This window comes from Triticum aestivum, chromosome 4A (genome assembly GCF_018294505.1).
Source record: "Triticum aestivum cultivar Chinese Spring chromosome 4A, IWGSC CS RefSeq v2.1, whole genome shotgun sequence".
Classification (NCBI taxonomy): Eukaryota; Viridiplantae; Streptophyta; class Magnoliopsida; order Poales; family Poaceae; genus Triticum; species Triticum aestivum.
In genome coordinates this window covers 544,200,775-544,218,500 of record NC_057803.1, presented here as the reverse complement: position 1 = coordinate 544,218,500, position 17,726 = coordinate 544,200,775, and the positions used below count along the sequence as shown (strand labels likewise).

Below are 17,726 nucleotides of genomic sequence, written 5' to 3'. Positions count from 1 at the left end.
GACATTAGAAAAGCTTTAGCATACGAACTACATGATCTTGTGCTAGGCTTAGGATTGGGTCTTGTCCATCACATCATTCTCCTAATGATGTGATCCCGTTATCAACGACATCCAATGTCCATGGTCAGGAAACCGTGACCATCTATTGATCAACGAGCTAGTCAACTAGAGGCTTACTAGGGACATGGTGTTGTCTATGTATCCACACATGTATCTGAGTTTCCTATCAATACAATTCTAGCATGGATAATAAACGATTATCATGAACAAGGAAATATAATAATAATCAATTTATTATTGCCTCTAGGGCATATTTCCAACATTCCGGGGGTCCACCGGGAGGGTCCACCTGCCCTGGAGGGCCCTATGGGCTGTATGTGGAGAGGGCCCAGCCCCTTAATGGGCTGGGCGCCTCCCCCCTAAGGCCCATGCGCCTAGGGTTTGGGGGAACCCTAGAGGGGGGGGGGGCGCCCCCCTTGCCTTGGGGGGCAAGGCAACCCCCTTGGCCGCCGCCCCTCCTCAGATTGGATCTGAGGGGGGCCGGCCCCCCCTCTCCCTTGCCCCTATATATATGTGGGGGTGGGAGGGCAGCCGCACCCAAGTCTTGGCGCAGCCCTTCCCTTCTCCCAAGTCCTCCTCTTCTCCCGCGGTGCTTGGCGAAGCCCTGCAGGATTGCCACACTCCTCCTTCACCACCATGCCGTCGTGCTGCTGCTGGATGGAGTCTTCCCCAACCTCTCCTTCACCCCTTGCTGGATCAAGGCGTAGGAGACGTCACCGGGCTGTACGTGTGTTGAACGCGGAGGTGCCGTCCGTTCGGCACTAGGATCATCGGTGATTTGGATCACGACGAGTACGACTCCATCAACCCCGTTCACTTGAACGCTTCCGCTTAGCGATCTACAAGGGTATGTAGATGCACTCTCCTTCCCCTCGTTGCTAGATTACTCCATAGATTGATCTTGGTGATGCGTAGAAAATTTTGAATTTCTGCTACGTTCCCAACAGTTTGCCTATTTTTGTGCCGTTGATTTGACCAACCAAATACATGTTACATGTCATGAAAAGCATACCTATGGATTCATATGCAGATGGAGTTTAAAACATATACTTTTCATCATATATAATACAACATATATTTGGCTACTCATAGTCAAGTTTCCTATGAACATGTCCGGACAGTAGTAGTTTTTTATATTATTTTCTTTACATGAAAAACTAGAACACGTCTATCATTCTTTTGAAAAGAACGAGCACATCCACTCTCGCCTTGAAATAGCTTCATGTCTCGTGCCCGTTCTTTAAAAATGTTGGCAGGAGGATTGTGAAATCCATTTGATAAGAAAAGATGCATTACAAGAATGCCCTCAAAAGGAGGAAAGCACTGCAAAAAGGCAACAAAAAAGAAAGAGGAGGAAAAAGGACCCCGCCGGCACCACCACAAACCCAAGCCCCGCCATCAATCATGCACGTCATCGGAATCCATCACTGGGATCTTCAAGGTGCCTCCAGGTAGGAAAACGATGTTGAGGACACCGCCGTCACCGGATCTGACATATTCTAATCTTAGATTTTTCATCCGGAGATCTCACGCCATGAGGTACAAAAGGCAATCAGCTTCAAAATGGTACCACTAAGGAGGAAGACAACATCCGTGGACACTGTTACTGTTGGCAGCGACATGGTGGATGCATGATTTTCATTCGGAGCCAAGTCTTCCGCCAACAATCCCAGGATCCGATGCCACCTAGCGCCACTGGGCAGAACGAGATCAAACACACACTATTAGAAAATGGACCGGTCGCCGCCGCACAGAGGAACTCGGCGATCACACGCCAACTTGCATGTTTACACCGGTGCACACAAGACCTGGACGAGCCATGCCGGATCTGGCCATCCTCTACCTCCGTGCGATGAATTGGGCGATAATCTGCACCACATTGTCCATAAAAACCTAAGAGAAAATCGATCTTGACGGCCCACACCGCCACACGATGGAACTCGGTGAAATCCAAGCCAAAACTGAGCGGCCCGCACCACCCGCACAAGAACAGGACTACATGTGTTGGATTTGGTCCGCTCGAGTCTTCTCCAGCACTACACATGGACACGCCTCCTGAAGAGAAGAAACCACCAACAACCTCTGACACCCCCACTACTGCCTCCACCAACCAAACGCCGCAGCAACTAGCGCACAACGCTGCATCGTAGCGCATCTCCAGTGGCGCCCAACCCTCCACCCACCAGCCGACATCGCCACCCGTGGCCTTCTCGCGTCGATGACACGCGGCAAGCCATCACTCGCCGCCATGGCGCGCCAGACCGCGATGACCCGTGCCTCCACTTGGCTCAGTTGCCTCATGCAACCCACCTCGCACGCGGGAGAGGGAGAGCCACACGGCCTTTGCCTGGAGCCACCGGGAGGAGAGGATGGAGGTGTGGCGGCGCCCAGGTCACCCGCCGGGAGCGACACGAGGCAACGTCCATGGCTGGTAATTTTGTTGGAAACTCCACATGCCCGCCCCTGAATCCCCCGGTGGCAAAGCTGACTCAGCAAAAGCAAGCACGTCCTCGTCATCACCATCAGCAGCAGCCAAAAACAGCAGCGAAAAACGACCCCAAAACAGGCGCCCGCTGCTCCGCGGGCCCGTTCCGCGCCGGCGCCGGCACGCGCAAATCCCAAAAAAGGAAACGAAAACGAAAACGAATCACACAGCCCGCCTGCGCCACGCCGTACCACTCTCTCAATTAAAATTACACACTCTCAAAACAAAAACGATTCGCGCGCGCTCACTCCTCCCTTCCCCCGCCTCCGTTCAAAACGATTCAAGTTTCCACGCCCTCCGAAAACAAATTTCCCTCCTAATCCTCCAGATCGGCGAACGAATTTCTAAATCGCTGCGCCGCTTCCCCCCCAAACCTTCGAATCCAAAAGCCAATGGCGGCCTCCTCTCCCTCCATTTCAATCCCCCCCGCGCCTCCGCCTCCTACATAATCGCCTCTGCCCGAGCCTGCCACACTCCTCCTCCTCCTCCTGCCCTCCGCCGCCGCCCGCATACCCCTGCCCCCGCCGCGCCCGGAGTCGGAGGAGGAGCAGCCGCGCGATGGCCGACAAGGAGAACTCCGCCTACGCCGCCGCCGCCGCCGCCGCGCCCCGCATGACCCGCGCATCCACCAAGCGCGCCGCCGCCGTCACCGCCGTCGCCGTCGCCGCCAAGCGCAAGCGCGTCGCGCTCAGCGAGATCCCCACGCTCCCCAACGGCGCCCCCCAGCCGCACGCCAAGCCCAAGAAGCCGTCGTCCCAAGTCGCCAATCCCAAGAAGAGGTCCATCTCGTCCCTGTCCCAGTCCCTCCCCGCGCCCAAGCCGGCGACCGACGCGGCCGACGAGACCGGCGACCCGCAGCTCTGCGCTCCGTACGCGTCCGACATCTACTCCTACCTCCGATCCATGGAGGTGCGCGCCGTTCTTCCCCGGTCACATCGGTTTAATCAATTTCCTCGCTCGTTGCTGGGTTCTGACGAGCTGTGTGACTGCGTCACAGGTCCAGGCGAAGCGGCGGCCGGCGGCGGATTACATCGAGAGGGTGCAGGTGGACGTCACCCCCAATATGCGCGGCATCCTCGTCGACTGGCTCGTCGAGGTCGCCGAGGAGTACAAGCTCGTCTCCGACACGCTCTACCTCACCGTCTCATACATCGACCGCTTCCTCTCGGCCAACTCCCTCAACCGTCAGAAGCTGCAGCTCCTCGGCGTCTCGGCCATGCTCATTGCCTCGTAAGCCCCCGTTTTGTCCCCATTTCTATGCAGAATGTTCAGTTAAACCAAGAATTTAGCCTGACTTGAGATCCGTTGTGTGGATCCAGTAAGTACGAGGAGATCAGCCCCCCAAACGTGGAGGACTTCTGCTACATCACTGACAACACCTACATGAAGCAGGAGGTGTGTGTTCTTCTCTTGCTTGCTTGGTTCATCTGTGTTAGATCTTGCAATTGGTCGATGCTAGCTTAGATTGCTGATCTGGGTTCTTGTGGGCATGTGCAGCTTGTTAAGATGGAGAGGGATATACTAAACAATCTCAAGTTTGAGATGGGCAATCCTACCGCTAAGACCTTCCTAAGGTATATCAAAAACCAAATTATTCTGAATTGCTGTTGTGAACCCTGTTTGTTGCTACGAATGTGTTCCTAAATCTTGTTCTGTTTGCTTCCTTCCCTATCTGCAGGATGTTCATCAAATCTGGCCAAGAAGAGAAGAAGGTAATGGCCCACTACTCTCATACATACTACCTTTGAGCCATACTGCTGTTAAATTGGTTGATGTTCATCATGTGCATTGTTGTCTCACTCAACTCATGTTTTTTTCTGCAGTATCCTAGCCTGTTGCTGGAGTTCATGGGGAGCTATCTCACCGAGCTGAGCCTTTTGGATTATGGCTGTGTCCGGTTCTTGCCATCAGCTGTTGCAGCTTCAGCGGTGTTTGTTGCACGGCTGACCCTTAATCCAGACTCCAACCCTTGGGTATGGAACAGTTCCATGTCATTCAAAGACTCTGCTTCTGAACTATCTGCTTTGAAATGGCATCTCATTTTTGTTTTGCGTGGTTGCAGAGCAAGAAGTTGCAATCAGTAACCGGGTACAGCGCATCCGAGCTGAAGGATTGCATTACCGCCATACATGACCTGCAGCTCTGCAGGAAAGGGCAATCGTGGAATGCGATTCGGGACAAGTACAAGCAACACAGGGTAAGCATGCATCAGCAGTCCCATTTTAGATATGATCACTTACATGATTCTGCTGTTGATCTAACTGTGCAATCATCTCTGGAACAGTTCAAGGGCGTATCTGCATTGCTACCTCCTGTTGGGATCCCTGCATCATACTTTGAAGACCTCAAGGAGTAGGTGTTCCTCGGTGCTGCTGCAGTGAGATCAAATCAACACCCTCTGAGGTTTCCTCGAGCGTGATACATGATGAGTGAAGTTCAGGAGTGGCTTCGTCAGTCCAGCTAGGGTAGTCGCAGATCCTTAGGTGCTGGCAATGTCAAACCTCAGCTAGGTGCTTTCGGAGTTAAATTATTACAAATTAGCTTGGCAGGAGGCGAGGCAAGCGGAGACCTGTACCTGTGTATCATACCTATACATTACACTCCGATGCTGTTTTTCTTTCTTAAAAACAACAGTCTAATGCCTTTATTTATTGGGCCGGACCCAGAATTGCAATGTTTGATTACCTGGTCTTTATTGGTCTTTTGCTAGTGTTATTTTCTGCTGACATGCTTTGGTGGGTAACTCTAGATCAGAGGCAAAATAAGGTGTGCAGAAATAAATCTGTTGTCCAGTATGCATTGACTAATTGATCATATTGACACGCATCAATATATTTTTTGTAGTTATTTGAGTGGCATGCCGCAACGCACTGTTTGCAGAGTCTTGATTAGTGTATGCTTTTGTAGCTTGATAAACAGATACTTCAGGCTAATGTTGGCCTGAATGTTCTACCCTGAAAATGAACATTGCAAGTATATGAAGTAATATGATGCCTTGTCAAAGCAGCCGTGAACCTTTCATGGATTAGCTTCAATTGCTGATACATCTCTCATGATTTGCTTGTGTTCATTGGTACCCTTTCTCCAGAGATACCATGACTTTAAGGAGGATAGCCATTGGTAACCCCTGCAGTGTTCAGTTTTCAGAGTGTGAGTTACAAACGAGAAGAAAGATAGCCATTGGCATGTAGGTCCATCCATGAGTTTTGCTATTGTTATTTTCCACTGACATGCTTTGGTGGGTAACTCTAGATCAGAGGCAAAATAAGGTGTACAGACATAATCTGTTGTCCACTATGGGTTGGCCGATCGATCATATTGACACAGATCAATATATTTCTGTAGTAATTTGAGTGGCATAACAATTAAATACATTTTTAAAAAATTGAGTGGCATACTGCAATGCACCGGGTGTCGAGTCTTGCTTAGTCTACGCATTTGCAGCTTGATAAACAAATACTTCAGACTAATGTTGGTGTTATGACCGGCCAGGTCTATGGCCGTCGGGGGCCCACTGGGCAGGCTTAAGGCCCAAGTTATCTTAGTTTATTTTCAGATTATGGTTATATATACAAGTTGTAAGACTATTTTGAGGATTAAGCAATAAGACTATCCTATTGCCCGGCTCCCAGAGGAGCCGGAACCCTAAAACCCTAGCCGTCTCTCTCCTGCGCCGCCGCCACCCAGCCGCAAGGACGGCGCCTTGCCGCCGGCCGCCGCGTTCTAGCCCACTCCCAGCTCCCTCTTTTCCCTATCACCTACGACCCAGAGGAGCCCGAACCCTAACTCCTAACACCTTGGTATCAGCCAACTCTGGTTCGACCATGTCCTCACCACCATCGCCGTCGCTGCCCGTGACCACCACCGCCGCGTCAACGCCCCTCGCCACGGGGTCGCTGGTCCTCCCGTCCGCGCCGCTGGACCTCATCCCCGGCGCGTCAACCGGCCATCAACCGGTCCCCATCACCGCTACGTCGCCATCGCCATCAACCCTACCGGCCCACTACACCCTGTAGGCCATGGCGGTGGTCCTCAACGACTTGGTCGTCGCGGTCCAGGGCATCCGGCTCTTCCTGGCCAGCCCGTACGGGCCGCCCCCGCCGCCTGCGCCCTCCGGGCCGCCGGCGCTCCCGTGGTACTCGGTGCCCGCCGCGCTCGCCGGCGGCTACCCGGCGCTACAGCAGCCGGCCGCTCCAGCGCCGGCCCTGGCCACACTGGTCCGCCCCAACCCCGTGGCCGGTCTGGTCTGCCCCGGCCCCCTCCGCGCCGGCTGCGCCGGCCCCCACGCCGTCTCCACCGCCTAGCGCCGGCCTGAGTCAGGGCCCTTCCGGGGGGCTTCCGATCCAGCAGGTGCGGTTTCCACCGTCGCCCTCTCCGATTCCGGCTTGGCTCACCGGAACGTCGCCACCGCCGGTCTACACGGAGGCCGGTGACCCGGCGGTGCCCACGCTACAGTTCGGCGCGCCGTCCTCGGCCCTTCGCATCGACGAACCGGTGGGCACTGGCGCATCGACCCCGACACCACCTCGCTTCCCCCGGATCGACTTTGCCACGTATGATGGCTCGGAGGACCCTCTTAACTGGTTAAACCAGTGTGATCAGTTCTTCCGGGGGCAGCGCACACCTGCGTCCGAGCGCACTTGGCTCGCGTCCTACCACCTCCGGGGTGCCGCCCAGACATGGTACTACGCCCTCGAGCAGGACGAGGGCGGCATGCCTCCCTGGGATCGTTTTCCTTCGTTTTGGACCACCACGGCGCGGCAGCCGCTTGTCCGAGCTGGGCCGCCTACCCTTCACCTCCACGGTCCAGGATTTCCCCGACCGCTTCCAGGCTCTGGCGTGTCACGCACCAGGGGTGATGGCACTACAGCGGGCTGAGCTCTTCGTCGACGGCCTTCCCAACCACATCCGCGTGGACGTCGTGATGAAGGGACCCCAGAACCTGCAGACGGCCATGTACTACGCTCGGGCATTCGAGCAGCGCGCCCAGGCCTTAACACGGCCCGCACCACCTCGGGGGAGCCGAGTGCCTCCACAACCACCGCCGGCCGCGCCAGCTTCTTCGGCCGCCTCACCGACGGCCACTCCGGCCGCGACGCGGCCCTTCCGGCGCCTATCGCAGGCCGAGCAGCTCGAGCGCCACCGCCTGGGGCTGTGCTTTAACTGTGATGCGCCCTATGCCCCGGGCCATGTCTGCCCGCGCCTCTTCTACTTGGAGACAATCGACGAGACAGAGGACGCTGCCACCGACGATGGACTCGGCGACCCAGCCGCCGCCGAGGTCACGCTGGCACCCGCGCCCACGCCGGCTACGGCCCTTGTCGTCTCCCTCCACGCGTTGACCGGCATCCGCAATGAGCGGACTATGCTTATCCCGGTCACGATCCACGGCGAGACTCTGGTGGCTCTCTTAGACACGGGCTCTACACATAACTTCCTTCCGGAGGCTACTATGCGGCGCCTTGCACTACAGCCGACGGGAGGGGAGCAGCTGCGGGTCACCGTCGCTAATGGCGACTGCCTCCGATGCCATGGGCTCGCTCGAGACGTTCCCATTACTATCGGCGACGAGCACTTCACCATCACGTGTGCCGACATCGACTTGGGCTGCTTCGACTTCATCCTCGGCGTCGACTTTTTGCGGACTCTCGGTCCCATCCTTTGGGACTTCGACGCCCTGATGATGACCTTCTGGCGCCTCGGCCGCCGCATCCGGTGGGAGGGCGTTGGCGGCACCCCGGCGTCGCCCCCACTCCAGCTAGCCACGGCCACCACGGAGGCCGAGCATCCGCTGCTGGATCACCTCCTGCAGCAGCACGGTGATCTTTTTGCGGAACCCTAGGGCCTTCCGCCGGCCCGGGTCTACGACCACCGTATTCATCTCCTGCCGGGCTCGGCTCCAGTGGCAGTACGGCCCTACCGGTACCCTCAGTTGCAGAAGGACGAGTTGGAGCGGCAGTGCGCCATCATGCTTGCCGCGTGCATTATCCGTATCTCTACATCACCCTTTACGGCGCCGGTCCTCCTCGTACGTAAGTCGGACGACACTTGGCGCTTCTGCATCGACTACCGCGCCCTTAATGCTCTCACACTTAAGGATAAGTTTCCTATTCTGGTGGTCGTTGAACTCCTGGATGAGCTACATGGGGCGCACTTTTTCACCAAACTGGACCTCCGATCGGGGTACCATCAGGTGCGCATGCATCCCGACGACATCGCCAAGACGGCGTTCCTGACCCATCACGGCCACTTCGAGTTCTTGGTGATGCCCTTTGGCCTCTCCAACGCCCCGATGACATTTCAGGCCTTGATGAATGATGTCCTCCGGCCCTACTTACGTCGGTTTGTGCTCGTTTTCTTTGATGACATTCTTATCTACAGTGCCTCTTGGGCAGAGCACCTCCAGCATGTGGCCATCGTCTTCAACGAGCTTCGGGCGCATCATCTTCATCTTAAGCGCTCGAAGTGCTCGTTCGGGACACCTTCGGTCGCTTACCTCGGCCACGTCATCTCAGCCGAGGGTGTGGCCATGGACGCCGACAAGGTGGCGGCCGTCGCCGCCTGGCCCATCCCGCAGTCTCCGCGGGCTCTTCGCGGGTTCCTTGGTCTTGCTGGGTACTACCGGAAGTTCTTCCGGGAGTTTGGCCTTATCGCGGCCCCGCTCACGCGTCTCCTCCGTCGCGATGCCTTCTCTTGGGATGCAGAGGCCACTTCAGCATTCGAGGCCCTCAAGGGGGCCCTCACGACAGGACCTGTACTGCAGATGCCGGACTTCGACCTCCCCTTCACCGTCGACTGCGATGCTTCCGGTGCGGGGTTTGGTGCGGTCCTGCACCAGGGCGATGGACCCCTCGCCTTCTTCAGCCGCCCCTTTGCTGCTCGCCATCTTAAATTGGCGGCGTATGAGCGTGAGCTCATTGGGTTGGTGCAGGCAGTACGCCATTGGTGGCCCTATCTTTGGGGCCGGTCCTTCCGGATCCGCACGGACCACTACAACCTCAGGTTCATGCTGGATCAGAGGCTCTCGACGGTTCCCCAACACCAGTGGATCAGTAAACTCTTTGGCTTTGATTTCACCATCGAGTACCGGCCGGGTCGCCTCAACACCGTCGCCGACGCCCTATCTCGGCGTGACGCCGATGTGGACGACAGTGCGGCGGAAGGGGCTGCCTTCTGCATCATCATCGGGCCCTCCTTCGCCCTCTACGCTGACATCCGCCGGGCGACCGCTACCGCGGCAGATGCCCTCCTCCTGCAGCAGCAGCGGGCGGCGGGCGAGCTGGAGGAGCCGTGGCGTCTAGCCGACGGCCTGCTTCTCCACGGGCGCCGGATCTTTGTTCCGGCACACGACGATCTTCGTCAGCAGGTGCTGCGTCTCGCCCACTCGGCGGGCCATGAGGGCGTGCAGAAGACGCTCCATCGCCTCCGCGCCGACTTCTACATTCCAGGTGATCGTGCCCTGGTCCGTGACTGGGTACGGTCTTGTGTGACGTGTCAGCGCAACAAAACGGAGACACTGCGACCAGCTGGTATGCTTCAACCCTTGGAGGTCCCGTCTCAGGTTTGGGCGGACATCTCCATGGACTTCATCGAGGGCCTTCCCAAGGTGGGCGGCAAATCCGTCATTCTCACGGTGGTCGACCGCTTCTCCAAGTATGCTCATTTCATCGCCCTTGGCCATCCATATTCAGCGGCATCTGTCGCGCGGGCCTTCTTCGATGGCATTGTCCGTCTCCACGGGTTCCCTTCTTCGATCGTCAGTGATCGGGATCCTGTGTTCACGGGCCATGTATGGCGCGACCTCTTCCGACTGGCGGGCATGAAGCTCCGCCTGAGTACCGCTTTCCACCCTCAGATAGACGGCCAGTCTGAGATCGTTAACAAGGTGATTGCCATGTATTTGCGTTGTGTTACAGGTGATCGCCCTCGCGCATGGGTGGACTGGCTCTCGTGGGCGGAGTACTGCTACAACACCTCTTACCACTCCGCCCTCCGTGCTACGCCCTTTGAGGTGGTGTATGGCCGGCCGCCCCCGCCGATTCTGCCGGTTGATCCGGCCTCGGCACGGACCGAGGCAGCCGGGGCTCTTTTGAGGAGCCATGATGAGATGCTCGCGGAGGTCCAGCAACGACTCCTCCAGGCCCAGCAGTTGGCTAAACGATACTATGATGGCCACCATCGCGAGGCGGAGTTCGCGGTGGGTGATTGGGTCTGGCTGCGTCTACTTCACCGCTCTACGCAGTCGTTGGACCCACGCGCGAGGAAGAAGCTCGGTCCTCGCTATGCCGGTCCCTTTGCTAACCTGGAACGCATTGGCAAAGTGGCGTACCGTCTTCAGCTTCCGGCAGGTGCACGGATCCATGATGTCTTCCATGTCGGGCTGCTCAAGCCATTCCGGGGCGATCCACCCGCGACACCGCCGGCGCTTCCGCCGCTCACGGACGAGTGTCTCCTTCCTGCACCGGAGAAGGCGCTGAAGGCTCAGCTGTTGGGTAACGTAGCAATAATTCAAAATTTTCCTACGTGTCACCAAGATCAATCTATGGAGTCATCTAGCAACGAGGGAGGAGTGGATCTACATACCCTTGTAGATCGCGCACGGAAGCGTTCAAGAGAATGGGGTTGATGGAGTCGTACTCGTCGTGATCCAAATCACCGATGATCCTAGCGCCGAACGGACGGCACCTCCGCGTTCAACACACGTACGGAGCAGCGACGTCTCCTCCTTCTTGATCTAGCAAGGGGGGAGGAGAGGTTGAGGAAGATGGCTCCAGCAGCAGCACGACGGCGTGGTGGTGATGGAGCTGCAGTACTCCGGCAGGGCTTCGCCAAGCTCTATGGAGGAGGAGGATGTGTTGGAGAGGGAGAGGGAGGCACCAAAGGCGTGGTTTTAGAGGCCCTCCTTCCCCCACTATATATAGGGAGCCTAGGGGGGGGGGGGGCGCCGGCCCTAGGAGATGCAATCTCCTAGGGGGGGCGGCGGCCAAGGGAGGAATCCCTCCTCCCCAAGGCACCTAGGAGGTGCCTTCCCCTCTTAGGACTCTTCCTTAGGGTTTCCCCCACCCTTAGGAAAATGGGCCCTAGGGGGAAGTGGCGCCCCAGCCCACTTTGGGCTGGATTCCTTCCCACTTCAGCCCATGAGGCCCTCCGGGATAGGTGGCCCCACCTGGTGGACCCCCGGGACCCTTTCGGTGGTCCCGGTACAATACCGGTGATCCCGAAACTTGTCCCGATGGCCGAAATAGCACTTCCTATATATACTTCTTTACCTCCGGACCATTCCGGAACTCCTCGTGACATCCGGGATCTCATCCGGGACTCTGAACAACATTCAGGTTACTGCATATACATATCCCTACAACCCTAGCGTCACCGAACCTTAAGTGTGTAGACCCTACGGGTTTGGGAGACATGTAGACATGACCGAGATCGCTCTCCGGTCAATAACCAACAGCGGGATCTCGATACCCATGTTGGCTCCCACATGCTCCTCGATGATCTCATCGGATGAACCACGATGTCGAGGACGTAATCAATCCCGTATACAATTCCCTTTGTCTATCGGTACGATACTTGCCCGAGATTCGATCGTCGGTATCCCGATACCTTGTTCAATCTCGTTACCGGCAAGTCTCTTTACTCGTTCCGTAACACATCATCCCGTGATCAACTCCTTGATCACATTGTGCACATTATGATGATGTCCTACCGAGTGGGCCCAGAGATACCTCTCCGTTTACACAGAGTGACAAATCCCAGTCTCGATTCGTGACAACCCAACAGACACTTTCGGAGATACCTGTAGTGTACCTTTATAGCCACCCAGTTACATTGTGACGTTTGGCACACCCAAAGCACTCCTACAGTATCCGGGAGTTGCACAATCTCATGGTCTAAGGAAATGATACTTGACATTAGAAAAGCTTTAGCATACGAACTACATGATCTTGTGCTAGGCTTAGGATTGGGTCTTGTCCATCACATCATTCTCCTAATGATGTGATCCCGTTATCAACGACATCCAATGTCCATGGTCAGGAAACCATGACCATCTATTGATCAACGAGCTAGTCAACTAGAGGCTTACTAGGGACATGGTGTTGTCTATGTATCCACACATGTATCTGAGTTTCCTATCAATACAATTCTAGCATGGATAATAAACGATTATCATGAACAAGGAAATATAATAATAACCAATTTATTATTGCCTCTAAGGCATATTTCCAACAGTCTCCCACTTGCACTAGAGTCAATAATCCAGTTCACATCGCTATGTGACTAACACTCAAGGTCACATCCCCATGTGACTAACACCCAAAGAGTTTACTAGAGTCAATAATCTAGTTCACATTACCATGTGATTAACACTCAATGAGTTCTGGGTTTGATCATGTTATGCTTGTGAGAGATGTTATAGTCAACGGGTCTGAATCTTTCAGATCCGTATGTACTTCGCAAATTTCTATGTCATCTTGTAGATGCAACTACTACGCTACATTTGGAGCTATTCCAAATAACTGTTCTACTATAAGAATCCAGTTTACTACTCAGAATAATCTGGATTAGTGTCAAAGTTTGCATCGGCGTAACCCTTTACGACGAACTCTTTTACCACCTCCATAATTGAGAAAATTCCTTAGTCCACTAGTTACTAAGGATAACTTTGACCGCCGTCTTGTGATCCGTTCTTGGATCACTCTTGTACCCCTTGACTGACTCATGGCAAGGCACATTTCAGGTGCGGTACACAGCATAGCATACTGTAGGGCCTATGTCTTAAGCATAGGGAACGACCTTCGTCCTTTCTCTCTATTCTGTCGTGGTCGAGCTTTAAGTCTTAACTTCATACCTTACAACTCAGGCAAGAACTCCTTCTTTGACTGATCCATCTTGAACACCTTCAAGATCATGTCAAGGTATGTGCTCATTTGAAAGTGCCATTAAGCGTTTTGATCTATCCTTATAGATCTTGATGCTCAATGTTCAAGTAGCTTGAACCAGGCTTTCCATTGAAAAACACTTTCCAAATAACCCTATATGCTTTCCAGAAATTCTACGTCATTTCTGATCCATAATATGTCAACAACATACACTCATCAGAAATTCTATAGTGCTCCCACTCACTTCTTTGGAAATACAAGTTTCTCATAAACTTTGTATACACCCAAAATCTTTGATCATCTCATCAAAGCATATATTCCAACTCCAAGATGCTTACTCTAGTCCCTAGAAGGATTGCTAGAGCTTTGCATACTTATTAGCATCTTTCAGGATTGACAAAACCTTCCGGTTTGTATCACATACAACCTTTCCTCAAAAAAACATCGAGGAAACAATGTTTTGACATCCTATCTGCAAGATTTCATAAATAATGCAGTAATCGCTAATATAATTCCAACAGACTCAAGCATCGCTACGAGTGAGAAAGTCTCATCGTAGTCAACTCCTTGAACTTGTCGGGAAAACATCTTAATGACAAGTCGAGCTTTCTTAATGGTGATACTTTACCATCATTGTCCGTCTTCCTTTTAAAATCCATATGTACCTAACAGCCTTACGACCATCAAGTAGTTCTTCCAAAGTCTACACTTTGTTTTCATACATGGATCCTATCTTGGATTTTATGGCCTCGAGCCATTTATAGGAATCCAGGCCCACCATCGCTTCTCAATAGCTCGTAGGTTCATTGTTGTCTAGCAACATGACTTCCAAGACAGGATTACGTACCACTCTGAAGTAGTACGCATCCTTGTCATCCCACGAGGTTTGGTAGTGACTTGATCTGAAGTTTCATGATCACTATCATAAGCTTCCACTTCAATTGGTGTAGGTGCCACAGGAACAACTCTTTGTGCCCTGCTATACACTAGTTGAAGTGACGGTTCAATAACCTCATCAAGTCTCCACCATCCTCCCACTCAATTCTTTCGAGAGAAACTTTTCCTCGAGAAAGGACCCGATTCTAGAAACAATCCCTTATTGCTTTCGGATCTGAGACAGGAGGTATACCCAACTGTTTTGGGTGTCCTATGAAGATGCATTTATCCGCTTTGGGTTCGAGCTTATCAGCCTGAAACTTTTCACATAAGCGTCGCAGCCCCAAACTTTTAAGAAATGACAGCTTAGGTTTCTCTAAACCATAGTTCATACGGTGTCATCTCATCGGAATTACGTGGTGCCCTATTTAAAGTGAATGTGGTTGTCTCTAATGCCTAACCCATAAACTATCGTGGTAATTCGATAAGAGACATCATGGTATGCATCATATCCAATAGGGTGCAGTTATGATGTTCGGACACATCATCACACTATGGTGTTCCAGGCTGTATTAGTTGTGAAACGATTTCCACAATGTCTTAATTCTGTGCCAAACTCGTAATTCAGATATTCATCTCTATGATCATATCATAGATCTTTATCCTCTTGTCACGACGATCTTTCAACTTCACCCTGAAATTACTTGAACCTTTCAATAATTCAGACTCATGATTCATCAAGTAAATATACTCAACTTCTACTCAAATCATCTGTGAAGTAAGAACACAACGATATCCACTACACGCCTCAGCACTTATTGGACTGCAGACATCAAAATGTATTACTTCCAACAAGCTGCTTTCTAGTTCCATTTTACTGAAAACGAGGCTTTCAGTCATCTTGCCCATGTGGTATGATTTGCATGTCTCAAGTGATTCAAAATCAAGTGAGTCCAAACGGTCCATTTGCATGGAGTTTCTTCATGCATATACACCAATAGACATGGTTCGCATGTCTCAAACTTTTCAAAAAACGAGTGAGCCCAAGGGTCCATCAACATGGAGCTTCTTCATGCGTTTTATACCGATATGACTTACGTGGTAGTGCCACAAGTAGGTGGTACTATCATTACTATCTTATATCTTTTGGCATGAACATGTGTATCACTACGATCGAGATTCAATAAACCATTCATTTTAGGTGCAAGACCATTGAAGGTATTATTCAAATAAACAGAGTAACCATTATTCTCCTTAAATGAATAAACGTATTGCGATAGACATAATCCAATCATGTCTATGCTCAACGCAAACACCAATCTCGATGGTAGAGGGAGTGTGCGATGCTTGATTACATCAAGCTTGGAAAAACTTCCAACACATATCGTCAGCTCACCTTTAGCTAGTCTCCGTTTATTCCGTAGCTTTTATTTCGAGTTACTAACACTTAGCAACCGAACCGGTATCTAATACCCTGGTGCTACTAGGAGTACTAGTAAAGTACACATTAACATAATGTATATCCAATATACTTCTATCGACTTGCAGCCTTCTCATCTACCAAGTATCTAGGGTAATTCTGCTCCAGTGGCTGTTCCCCTTATTACAGAAGCACTTAGTCTCGGGTTTGGGTTCAACCTTGGGTTTCTTCACTAGAGCAGCAGCTGATTTGCCGTTTCATGAAGTATCCCTTTTTGCCCTTGCCCTTCTTGAAACTAGTGGTTTCACCAACCATCAACAATTGATGCTCCTTCTTGATTTCTACTTTTGTGGTGTCAAACATCGCGAATATCTCAAGGATCATCATATATGTCCCTGATATATTATAGTTCATCACGAAGCTCTAGCAGCTTGGTGGTAATGACTTCGGAGAAACATCACTATCTCATCTGGAAGATCAACTCCCACTCGATTCAAATGATTGTTGTACTCAGACAATCTGAGCACAAGCTCAACAATTGAGCTTTTCTCCCTTTGTTTGCAGGCTAAGAAAATCGTCGGAGGTCTTATACCTCTTGACATGGGCATGAGCCTGAAATCCCAATTTCAGCCCTCGAAACATCTCATATGTTTCGCGACGTTTCAAAATGTCTTCGGTGCCTCAACTCTAAACCGTTTAACTGAACTATCAGTAGTTATCAAAACGTGTATGTCAGATGTTCGCAACACCCATAGACGATGTTCGAGGTTCAGCACACTGAGCGGTGCATTAAGGACATAAGCCTTCTATGAAGCAATGAGGACAATCCTCAGTTTACGGACTTAGTCCGCATAATTGCTACTATCATCTCTCAACTAAATTTTCTCTAGGAACATATCTAAACAGTAGAACTGAAGCGCGAGCTACGACATAATTTGCGAAGACCTTTTGACTATGTTCAGGATAATTAAGTTCATCTTATGAACTCCCACTCAGATAGACATCCCTCTAGTCATCTAAGTGATTACATGATCCGAGTCAACTAGGCCGTGTCCGATCATCACGTGAGATGGACTAGTCAACATCGGTGAACATCTTCATGTTGATCGTATCTACCATACGACTCATGCTCGACCTTTCGGTCTCTTGTGTTCCGAGGCCATGTCTGTACATGCTAGGCTCGTCAAGTCAACCTAAGTGTTTTGCGTGTGTTCCGAGGTCATGTCTGTACATGCTAGGCTCGTCAACACCCGTTGTATTCGAACGTAAAAATCTATCACACCCGATCATCACGTGGTGCTTCGAAACGACGAACTTTCGCAACGGTGCACAGTTAGGGGGAACACTTTCTTGAAATTTTAATGAGGGATCATCTTATTTACTACCGTCGTTCTAAGCAAATAAGATGTATAAACATGATAAACATCACATGCAATCAAATAGTGACATGATATGGCCAATATCATATTGCTCCTTTTGATCTCCATCTTCGGGGCTCCATGATCATCATCGTCACCGGCATGACACCATGATCTCCATCATCATGATCTCCATCATCGTGTCTTCATGAAGTTGTCTCGCCAACTATTACTTCTACTTCTATGGCTACATGACGTTTATGTTGACACGCAGGTCATAAATAAATAAAGATAACTCCTATGGCTCCTGCCGGTTGTCATACTCATCGACATGCAAGTCGTGATTCCTATTACAAGAACATGATCAATCTCATACATCACATATCATTCATCACATTCTTCTTGGCCATATCACATCACATAGCATACCCTGCAAAACAAGTTAGACGCCCTCTAATTGTTGTTTGCATGTTTTACGTGGCTGCTATGGGTTTCTAGCAAGAACGTTTCTTACCTACGCAAAAACCACAACGTGATATGCCAATTGCTATTTACCCTTCATAAGGACCCTTTTCATCGAATCCGATCCGACTAAAGTGGGAGAGACAGACACCCGCTAACCACCTTATGCAACTAGTGCATGT

At 51.8% G+C, this 17,726-nt stretch overlaps 1 protein-coding gene across 1 annotated transcript; it reads left to right on the top strand.

Moving 5' to 3' along the window:
* The first annotated feature begins 2,830 nt into the window (after positions 1–2,830).
* Positions 2,831–5,240, top strand: LOC123086844 (cyclin-A3-1). The gene is made up of 8 exons (XM_044508663.1): positions 2,831–3,454; positions 3,543–3,775; positions 3,865–3,940; positions 4,043–4,119; positions 4,224–4,257; positions 4,369–4,518; positions 4,608–4,742; positions 4,830–5,240. The coding sequence occupies exons 1-8, from the start codon at positions 3,104–3,106 to the stop codon at positions 4,899–4,901; spliced, it is 1,128 nt and encodes a 375-aa protein (XP_044364598.1). The 5' UTR covers positions 2,831–3,103; the 3' UTR covers positions 4,902–5,240.
* The last annotated feature ends 12,486 nt before the right edge of the window (positions 5,241–17,726 follow it).